We start from the raw sequence: 12,003 nt of genomic DNA, 5'->3' as shown, positions 1-12,003 counted from the left end.
GCTCCACACTGAGCGTGGAACCTGATTAAGATTCTCTCGCTTTCCTTCTGCCCCTCCCCCTGACTCATGCTCTCTCTCTCTCACCCTAAAATTAAAAAAAATAATTAAAAAATTTTTTTCTAATTAATGTGCGATTAAACATAGGTAATGGGTTACATGGAAATACGTTCAAAGATTTTTAAAGCCTTTAAAAAAAAAAAACATGAAATGTATTCTGATTCAAATTGTATCCAGCAAGAACAGTAGATTAAAAACATCATAGCATTACCTTTCTTACTTAAAAGATATACACTGGAGAAACCTTGAAAACTTGCTTCTTTACCAGACTCTAAATTTAGAATGGTTTAATCACCTGTGTTCTGTATAAAATATGCAAATGTACTACTCCATTTTCTTTCTCCACAGAAATCAGTAATATATTTTCTCAAAAGAAAAAGATTATCGATGCTAGTTTAAAAATCTAACCTTTGTCAATACTTGCATATAACAGTTTATTTAACTGTGGAATGTAATTTTGGAATTTCTCATTCTTTCAGGGATTTATGTAGATTCCTCTACTTCTCCTAGCTAAAACAAAAGCTTTATCTCTGCATAACTAGAATTTCTGAAAAACTAAATTTCATGTAATGTGTCTCAAGTTCCTTTATCAAATTGGAGGCTAGAATGTATACTATATGCAATATTTGATAGCAAATGATGAATATATAAATGTCCTTTTACAAAATATAAACATCTTAACTATTAGATAAAACTCCTGCCTTTTCAGATATATGCAAAAGTTGGACACAACTGGAATCCCCAATAAGAATTCATCAGTTGGCCCATGTTTTCTCAAAACAGTATTCTCAGCCATACAGGGTTTTAATCAATCTAAGATGTATATATTCTTCACATAGAACTATAAGCAAGAACGTAATAGATTGATTTGATATTCACAGTTTCTGCTTATGGGAATTAGCTTTAATGCTGCAGTAATAAATATCCCACCGAAATGAAAGTTAGCATGTTATTACATGCTATTCTCTTGTATGCTAATATGAAATTACCATCTTATAGACCCAGAAGGGCTTAGCTATTGGCAATTTTATATGGTTCAACCTAGTACTGTCATTAGCTGAGAGCTGCCGCTGGACTAGGATAGTCTTGTGGATCAATATGGTAATACAGTGTGGTTTTCAAGAAGTTGTTTCCTCCCTCACTGGACTGTCAATGGTCCCAAGTGGTACTCTGACAGAAATATTATCTCATGCGAGGAAGCCAGTGTCATTACTTTAGCTTCCAGAATACCATGAAAGGACAAAAAAGTGAAGAAGCATTTTCTGCCCATAGTTTCTGGGCATTTTTCCCAGTAATACAAAGGACGTAGCATGGGATTCCTCTGTATGTAAGTTTACACTAAAGATCTATGATGCTCCCTTTCAGTTGAACCTAATCTGATATGTCCAAGAAGCAGTCCCAGTGATTAAAGACTACCGCATGTCACTGACATCAGAGGAGAGGCTTCTTGTGCAAATTATATCTGTAAAGAACATTTCAGATAGATATGGCCAATCAAGTTTAAAAGAACTCTTAAGGGGCTCCTGGGTGGCTCAGTTCTTTAAGCATCCGACTTCAGCTCACGTCATGATCCTACGGTTCGTGAGGTCAGGCCCTGCATCAGGCTCGCTGCTGTCAGCACACAGCTCACTTTGGATATTCTGTCCCCCTCTCTTTCTGCCCCTCCCCAGCTCATTCTCTCCCCCTCTCTCTCTCTCTGTCTGTCTTTCTCTGTGTCTCTCTGTCTCTCTCTAAATGTATAAACTGTAAAAACAAAACAAAACAAAAACTATTAGGAAATACACAAACAAATGTGACTTTGCATTGATTTAAATATACCAGTCAGGGTTGCCTAGGCTCCACAGTGACGTATGTGAATTATGCGCCTGTAAGAGTAAAGGCCATCTTGAGATAGTCTCTGGATTTATCAGCAGGACCCTTGAAGGCAGTTCACATCATCTGACATTAGGTGATCATGGTGTTGACATATACCCAGAAGATTAAGAATGGGATCAACAATGATCCTGTAGCTTTTGGCAACGGTACTCATACGTCACAGTGTATAATTGATGGATGATGATTATTTTTGTGGTATAACAATACATAGTAATGATACCTACTGCTATGTCTTCTCACAAAGTTCTTTGGCAATGAGAGCATCAATTATTATTTCGCTTTTCTCATTATGGACTCTTCAAGTCTTTCAAAATAATCTTGCTTGCATACTTGAAGTGTTCGGATGAGGTGTTGTGAATGTGTGATTTAATTCTTTTCCTCAAGGCTAGGCCCCTCTCGGGATAAAACTTGCTCCTCCACGAGCAAATAGTGGCACAAAAAGATATGTAATTGTTCCTTACGGAAATCTGGCAAGATAATACTTATGTTTCTCGTTAAGGAACTGTTTAATAATACAGATGCCAGTGTAAGTATAACTGGATTTGGCCCCTGATGTCAATGATTGGAAATAGTGTTCTTTTCCATATGAGAAAAACATGAGGTCCATCTTAAATACCCAGCCAAAAGAAGTTGCCATTGAGCCACGTCAATGATATGTCAATGATACAGACATCATTGGTATAACCCAGTTGGGAGCTAATAGTTGATACCCGCAGTTTAGAATTTTTACATCATTTAAAACTTTAATGTGACTTTACTTTTAGGATTAGAGGTATGAAAATGTATTTTAATGAAGTCATGATTACGATATTAACAGAGGAGGAATTTGGAGAAGGCATTCCTTCAGAACATTCTGTATTGTTTAGATGAGCATGAACATCTGAGCATCTGAGTAAAGGGGGAAAAAGCGAAATCAGAGCCTCCAGTGTGACCTGTGTTTTAAGATCTATGATATAACCCACTCTGAAAACAGTACATTCATCAGGTGTACTGATGGGTTACTTACTGATGGGTACGAAGGGTTACTTAATTTTCAACATAATTTCCTTCAATGACAAAATAGCTAGTCAGGTACCTTTTACCACATGAAAAAGTTGTTCCTAGGTATTGGGCTCATGGGAACATTTTCATGATAGTCAATGATTGCCTTGCGTTCCGGGGTTAGTCTCATACAATTACGAATAAGTGTGTCCTATCAATGTTTGGTGTCAAAGCTGAATATGGTTCCAGAACTCCAAATGACATTGAGATATCAACGTCTTACAATTCAAGGAAGCACAAAATCACAGTAGAACTCTGTGAACTTCTGTTCTAAAGACATCGCTGTCATGGAACTCGGATTTTTCATCATAACTGTTATGAGTAATTACCTTTATCAGCTCAGTGAGTATAAAGCTCTTAGAGCTCTGTTTCTGAAGTTACAATTTATATTCTTGAGTAGAACCATGTATTCAGCTTCTTTTTCTTAACGCACGTTCTATGATTGTCTATATACTGAAGAGCAAAAATGAAATGTGAATCCAAACAAGATTGTCTTATACTGTTTCTAATTGTATATTTTAAGTTTGGAAACCCTTCCTTAATCAAGACTTCAAGTAATAATATGTTAGGATGAAATTTATAGGACCAAAATGTCCTTTATTCTAATCTAAACAATTCAATTTATTTGTAACTTATCAACATGACTCGATTGTCCACAAAAGTTATTATTGATGACATGATTGTTACTTTAGTCACATTATATGGCACATGCACAAACAGTTTTAACGAAGGCATTTGTTAAATGCTTTGATGGCCTGAATTGATGAAATTGCAGAGACTCTTAGATCTATATCAGTACACTTGTCAAAGGGCATGCAGTTTCTTGTAGCTGTTGACCAAGAGACCTTGTACAAAAACATAAAATAAAATCGTAAGAATATTCCAATTTAGGAACCTCATGGTAGACTCATTCTCATAGTGATCTGACATGTCATCAGTTCCCTCTCAAGCTCTGTGATAACTATCTACAACCCACACATTGCCAAGCATTACTGTTTCTGAGTCTACATTTGCTTCCTTTGCATTTAAATAACTTGTGGATGTTATCCCAGAGTCTGGGTAATGTTGCACCTCATCATTGAGAAGCAAAAGAATGGGCTAAAATAATGGCTGACCACGTAGGCTGTTTTAAGTCAATTGTTGGCAAAATTAGCTTGCATCTATTAATCAAATAATGTTATTTAATAGGGTGGAGTCTAAAGACGTGTTTTATCTTTTTTCACTTATAAATTGATCACCCTTATTTTTTTTTTACTTCTCTGTTGTTTCCCCATTACCTAGCATCATAAACAGTTGGTAAATATTTTTGAATAAATGAATGTGTTAACGAAATGTCTCTAAAATATAAAACTATACTTTGGATGCAGTTATAATCTATCTAAATCCCAACCTCCTTTTCCTTGTTTTTTTTTTTACTGGAAGCATTAGTTTTCCTGGGAGTTGCAAAGCTAGAGATTATTGTGCCTGTGCTTATAATGTTTGTGTGTACATCCCTTGTATGTTTATTGCTATCTTAAAATATTTCCAAAGACATTTTTAGGCTTTTAAGTTCTGTTTATGTGTCCCTTTTATTTGCCTGCTCTTGTAATTATTTAATTAAATACCATTTCCTTGCCAATAGTAAATATATTTAATGATAAAACACTAAAACCACTTTTTATGTGACAAAAAACAAACAAATGTGCTCTCAATTATTTTTATTTAACATTGCTCCGGAGATGCTGGCCAATGTAATAAGAGATGAAAGGTAATAAAACATAACTTTTGGAAGACGCAGAGATAAAATGCCATTATTTGTAAGCTATATGCTTGCTTACTTTGGTTCTCCAGGTAGAAAACAAAATCAGACAACAAAAGAAAAATACGAGTTCAGTATATAGCAGATTCTCAAGATGTGGTCCCAAGACCCTTTCAGAGGTTTGATGTGGTCAAAGCTATGTTTTTGAAAATACTGAGATGTTTTTGCCTTTTCTGCTCTCATTGCCTCATGAGTTTACAGTGGAGTTTTTCCAGAGGCTATGTGATGTGTTCTCCAGTAGGTTGAACACAGAAGCATATATTAGTATCTAAATGTTTTCTATCAAGCAGGATATTTAAGAGATTTATAATTATAGCAGCACTCTCAACAATAGCCAAATTATGGAAAGAGCCTAAATGTCCATCAACTGATGAATGGATAAAAAAATTGTGGTTTATATACACAATGGAGTACTACGTGGCAATGAGAAAAAATGAAATATGGCCCTTTGTAGCAACATGGGTGGAACTGGAGAGTGTGATGCTAAGTGAAATAAGTCATACAGAGAAAGACAGATACCATATGGTTTCACTCTTATGTGGATCCTGAGAGACTTAACAGAAACCCATGGGGGAGGGGAAGGAAAAAAAAAAGAGGTTAGAGTGGAAGAGAGCCAAAGCATAAGAGACTGTTAAAAACTGAGAGCAAACTGAGGGTTGATGGGGGGTGGGAGGGAGGGGAGGGTGGGTGATGGGTATCGAGGAGGGCACCTTTTGCGATGAGCACTGGGTGTTGTATGGAAACCAATTTAACAATAAACTTCATATATTGAAAAAAAAAGAGATTTATAAGTTACAAAACAGTGCCTCACTTCTCACTATTTTTTTTGTTTTGGAAAACATAATAATCTTCATAAACGTAGGTTACTTATGTTAATGTATAATGGCCTTATTTTATTTTTACATGAATTAATCAAAAACGTTTTGAAAATTAGAAATTCCAATAAATATAGTAAATATCAAAAGTTATTACTCATATATACAAACCTCCTTGATGCCTTCAATAACTTTTGAGACTATAAAGTGGTTTTGAGAAAAAAAAATGAGAATTACTAGTGCAGAGAATAGGCAATATATATTTGTGTATTCAGCAGCTATGACTAGTTATAATTTAAAATGGAAAAACATAAAATACTTAAGAATAACCTTACAGACCTATGTGAAGCATATATAAGTACTTTATTTCAGGAAATTAAAGGGGACTCAGTCACTGGAGATTCATACCATGTTCTGTGATAGGAAGTTTCTCTATGCATTAATGTTCAGTTTCCTTAATTAATTTATAGATTTCATATATATCCAAACAGTGGAAATATGTTCAAAATTAGCTTCATTGTGTGCTGTGTGCATATATGTGCATTTATCTATATTTGTGTACATTTGATGGATAATAAAAGAAGCATTGTTATTTACCTTTACACACAATAAAGGATATATAAATGTAAACAATTCTTATCAATTCACTAAGGATAAAATATTAATATTAGAGGTAATAGCATTGCTAAGCACTTGTAAATTGTTGGGAGTGCAGTTGTAAATTATAACAACCTTCCTGGACAGCTGCTTGCTACTATATATCAAGAACGTTAAAATATTCATAATCTTTTTTTAATGTTTATTTATTTATTTTGAGAGAGAGAGAGAGAGACAGCACGTGCATGCGTGTGAGCCAGGGAGGGCCAGAGAGAGACAGAGAGAGAGGGAGTCCCAAGGAGGCTCTGAAGTGTCAGCACAGAGCGGGAAGCAGGGCTCCATCTCACAAACTGTGAGATCATGACCTGAGCTGAAATCAAGAGTCAGATGCTTAACCAATTAATTGAGCCACCCAGGTGCCCCCAAATATTCATAGTTTTTAATGTGGCAAACTTATTTCTAGCAATCTGTCCCAATGAAGTATTCAGAAATGAAAAAAATATATTTATACATAAATATGTTCAGAGCAGCACTTTTCATAATAAGAAATTTTAGAACAGCTTATATGCCTACATATCTGGCAGTGATTAAGTAAATACGGTAATGACAAAGAAAAACTACATATAGAAAAATATTAAGTAAAAATAGAGTATATGTTTCATATATTTCATAAATCCAACCATGTAAAAAGTATAGCAAAACACCAGGAATAGATACTTTAATACATTAACAGTGTTTATCTCTGGAGTCTGGAATTGTGGATAAGTTTTATTATTCTTGTTATGCCTTTCTGTATTTTCCTGAATTTTTTATAATAAATATATATTGTTAAAAAATTTTTTTTTAATTTTTTTAACGTTTACTTATTTTTGAGAGAGAGAGTGCAAATAGGGAAGAGGCAGAGGGAGAGGGACACACAGAATCCGAAGCAGGCTCCAGGCGCTGAGCTGTCAGCACAGAGCCCGACGCGGGGCTTGAACCCACAAACCATGAGATCATGACCTGAGCCGAAGTCGGACACTTAACTGACTGAGCCACCCAGGCGCCCCTATATTGTTTAAAATTTTAAGAGAGCATGGCCATTTAATTAACTTTACACAGAACTACTAAAGTTTTAGTTTATAAGGTAAAACAAATCAGACAAATGTAATTTTATATTGCATTTTCAGCTCTGGATTACATGCTCTTTTCCATCTGACGGTAACTTTCTGGGGTAGTGCCCTCCATTTTCACAGTGCAGTTTTTGTCCACTTGCCAATAGACTGAGCTTAAACAAATCACTTTACCTCTCTCAGTATTTAATTTCCTTGTCTATCAAATGAAGCTCCTTCCAATTTTAAAATCTGGAAATTAAATGATAAAGATCTCTAAAACTATACGCAGAAAACACCTTTTCCTACGATCCGTATGTCTCTCTTTTACTACACAATTTTCTCCTAACATGTTCTCTTCTGTGTTTTGTTCTTCTGGATATCCCTATCCTCTGCTCAACATCTGATGATTTAGGAGATTATAATGTCATCTTTCTGTCTGTCTCTCCTTACCACTCAAGGCAGTGTCCAGATCCTAGTGTCCCTATATGAATATTGTTGATTGTCATCTAGGGGCTTTTGGTGATATTTTGGTGATGCTATGAGATTGTAATCGAATTTATAAAGAGTCTGCAGAGATTCTAAGAATCTAGATATACACGGAGTAACTTAAGTTTGATAGTGAATTGCTATTGCCTTTTTAAAAAAGCATCTTATTGTTATATACACTCTACAGCTATACACAAACCAGGCTTGGCTGAAACATTCAAAATGATTAGCACTTTGGAAATAACCTGCTTTTTGATGAAGCTTTTATATATTATTTAAATTGTAAGTGTGCAATATTTTTGTTCTGTGTTGCTTCCTAAAAAAATAGTAGTTGATTCAAATAAGTCACCCAATATGCTAACAGAAGAGATACAAATGCATATTGGTGCAGTATGATATGCTCCATACAGATCCATTCACTTGATATCAGATACAATTTTCTTATCATGTAACTTATTAAATTCTTTAGTAGAAAGCCTTAATCTGTATTGTACACTCCAAATGAAAAAGCAAGCCTTAAAATGGATTCTTTGTCTAATTCGTCAACTAGGGTGAAATATGTGCTGTTTGATGCCTCCGTGTGATTTATGTGTACTGATAAATTTCTTTTTAAACTTGCAGCAAATAGTGGCAGCAATAAATGCAGGGATTATACCTTTAGGAAACACCTCCAATCAAATCAGTCACTGGGATTTGGGAAGTTCCTTCTTCTTTGCTGGCACTGTTATAACAACTATAGGTAGGAGACAACTTATCTTGTTTTCTAATCTTGGTACAGCTTGTGAGCTAAACTTCATGTTTGAATTTTTCTTTTATGGCGGGTCAATTTGGTCTATAGCATGTAGAAAACTAGACTTTCGTAAATGGATTTTGAAAAGAACGTTGAAAGGTTTGAACAAAGGGATGGTGGAAATGAATTCGTTATTGTACCAGAATACTAATTTATGTTTAAAGTGCATATGAACCCCAAAAGCAGTGTACTTGAGTCATTTGACTAATGGATAGGGATGTCAGGAAATGGCTTGAAATGATGATTTTGGGGGGGGGGACAAGTGGTTTTAAATTTTCCTGCCTCTTTGATTCTTTAGTGTAGAAAGAAAACGTTTGAGTACCGTTTTGACATTCTTTTCATGAAGTTCTTATCTGATATGACCTTTACCAATTTGTAAATTTTAACTCTATAGTTCAACAGATTATCCCTGTTCTTATATGCTTGCCTGTCATGATTGCTTCAGGGATTTTTAAAAATATATTGTGTTTGCGGTAGTGCACATGTGTAAAAAAACCAACACCGAAATATGAAGATTACAAAAAGAATTAAAGTCTAAACCCTCGCTGTTTGCCTTCTACTCATGTTGTTTGTTATAAAAATCTAAAAAGGACCTCATAGTGGAACAGGGTCTCTTTCTGGGCTTGACTGTGCGTACACTCAGCACTTTCTAGGAAGCAGAGAGGGTGTATATAGAGGACTTTTCTTCTGGTAGTTAGTCATTCAGTGCCCAAGAAATATCCAGAGGCTATAAATACAGACCCCATAGAGCAATCCATGCTTGCCATGCCGTGGGGATTAGGAAGGGTTACAGCTGTCTTGTTACATGGAAGGAGGTGGGTTTAAAACATAATTTTCAAGATAGGGAAGGAAATGACTCATCCCAGTTATGAAGGAATTTTAAGTGGAAGAATTCTTCCCTTCGACATATGCTTGTGATGAGATTTCCTCTCATGGGCCTGATGTCTGATTTTGGGGTGTGAATTACGATTCTAAAAGTTTTCATATTATTATGTGATGCCATTGATAAATTATGAAGTGGATAAGATTTTCAAATCAGTACTTTATATCAGAGTCCTAAATAAGAGGACAGAGACAACGTATGGATGAACTCTTGCTTAAAATCTTCCTTTGGAAAAAAAAATTTGTGGAGTCTTGTCATTATCCAAATCCACCATAATGACTCTTTGTGCTGGATCACTTGCCAGTGAAATAAATACCTGAGCGTGTTGATTTTTGCCTTTGTTGAGAGGTCAAGGAACTATATTTACTTTTCCGTTTCCAGCAGCTAGGTCAAAAGTGGTGTGGCTGTGAAAATCTGGAAGAATGGCAACCTGGATTTCTAACCATAATGACAGGTTAACCTCAGAGCTTAGACATCTTGGCCATTTCTACTATGGAAATAACTGTTTATTGTGTAAACTACTTAGAGTCTAGAAGAGAAAAGAAACTTCACAGACTCAGTGAGAGTGGTTTGTTTCTGCCCAATGAAAACTCAAAAGTCCAAGTTATAACTCTTCATGACCACCACTAAATTATTCTGCAAGAGACTTAGTCATTATGCTGACTTACTGTTGCATCCTATGTTTGTAAACAGTCTCATATCTTGAATCCCAAATTCAGTAAGTTTTGCAGACATATACTTCAACACATGAAAAAATAAACCATTATTACCAGCCTTACCCCAAATTATAGCCATTAAGCACAGTAGCTGATTATTTAGGTTGTTTAGGTAGCTACCTGACAACAGCCCACATTCTCTACTGTTCTATCTCAGGCTTTAGTCTTAGGTGGATTAAGTCATTCTAGGTCACCCACACTTCCTCCATGGTCTTTTACTCCTAGGTCAAGGTCATCTCCTATGACCTTAGAACAGATTATGATCTAGGGCAGGATAAAAATTTTGGCTTCTTTATGCGTGTCCTTTTGACACTTAAGTCATCATCCAATAAAATTCAAAGTATAATTATTAATCTTTGTAATGACAATAATTATGTGAGCTTTGAAGTGGTTTTTAACAATCACAGACATTGTAACCTCTAGCACTGGCTGCATTGCATTAGTTATTTAAAAAAAGAATTTGAGACAGTTTTGTAGAATAAATTACAGGGGCTTTTACACGGTGCCTGGAACAGGCAGTGCTTGACGGAGCTGTGTTAGCTACAGTTGTCCAAGATGCGTCTATTTGGTGTTATCAATTTGCCTAAGAAGCCAAAGGGACTGTTATTATCATTGGAAATATGCCCAAGGGAAGTTTAATGATACAAAACAGATTATTAAAACTTAAGGCCTAATTTCACAGTTTCTCTTCATATATCTACATACTCTCCAAATTCATATGCTTCCAAACCCTGCACAAATTCCATTCCACAGTTGCACAGGCTCCAGTCCATTCTTCGCTGTTCTCAAACCTCACTTCCAGTCATCAGTCAGTTCTGTTGGCTCTTACCTCAGAGCACATCCACAGTTAAACTGCTACTCACCATTCAGACTGCCGCCATTTTGGTCCAAGCCGGCATCATCTCAGCGTCAGCATCCTTGCAGAAAGAAACCTTCTACTGAGAGCATTTGTGTGCTTTACAATGCAGAGCAAACACCATATTCCTCCCCACCTCACTTAGTAAGATGCAACTAGTTCCGTGAGGTTAGGGATTTTTCTGTGTTTGCATCTTTTGTGCATCCCCAATGCTTGATCCATAGGAGGTGCTTAACAATTATTTTTGGAATTTAGTAACAAGTAGGCGTTCTAAATGGTCTGAACTGTGGTTTGCTGTAAATTACATAATGCTAAATTGACCTATTATGCCACATTCTTAATAGCTCTTTAAAAAAATATTTATTTTGAGGGGGGGAAGGGCAGAGAGAGAGGGAGAGAAAGAATCCCAAGCAGGCTCTGCACTATCAGCGCAGAGCCCGACGTTGTGCTCAAACCCGTGAACCGTTGAGATCATGACCTGAGCCTAAGTCAAGAGTCGTATGCTTAACCCACTGAGCCACGCAGGCGCCCTCATTCTTAGCTCTTTTAGCAGATTTTATGACCAACTTTTTTGTTAGTTTGTTCATTTATTTATTCAACAAATAATACAGCACCATCATTCTGCTGCTATAAAGATAAAAGATAAATCGGTTGAGCCTAAGTTGCACACAGACCAGTCAGGAAGGCCAGTGGACAAACAGTCATTTATAATCTAGTGTGTCACATGCTATGGGTTAAGAGTATTTAATGGGAACATCTAGGAGCTACAGAGATACTGGGATAGGTAGATGGATAAGGAGGGACAAGGGATACTTGTCTTTTCTTAGTAAATGTTATCTTAGTGGAGACTGGAAAGAGAATTAGGAGTTTTCCAGGTGAGTGAAGGTGGAAGGGGAACATCATAGGCACTGGGAGTCTGTGTGGGAGAGATTAGGGCTAGGGAACAGTATGTTCTACTCGGGAATTGCAAGTTATCTAGAATTGTTGTTTGCACT

General features: G+C 36.0%; 1 protein-coding gene across 1 annotated transcript in view; it reads left to right on the top strand.

The window, feature by feature from the left end:
- The window catches only part of KCNK2 (potassium two pore domain channel subfamily K member 2), a 123,076-nt gene that overhangs the window by 28,841 nt on the left and 82,232 nt on the right, over positions 1-12,003 (top strand). The window contains exon 3 of the mRNA XM_049635046.1: positions 8,385-8,502. Within this exon, the coding sequence (XP_049491003.1) occupies positions 8,385-8,502 (118 nt within the window). The remainder of the gene's footprint in view (positions 1-8,384; positions 8,503-12,003) is intronic.

Source organism: Panthera uncia, chromosome F1, assembly GCF_023721935.1.
Source record: "Panthera uncia isolate 11264 chromosome F1, Puncia_PCG_1.0, whole genome shotgun sequence".
Classification (NCBI taxonomy): Eukaryota; Metazoa; Chordata; class Mammalia; order Carnivora; family Felidae; genus Panthera; species Panthera uncia.
Note: the sequence above shows the minus strand (reverse complement) of the source record. Positions and strands in the feature narration are given on the sequence as shown.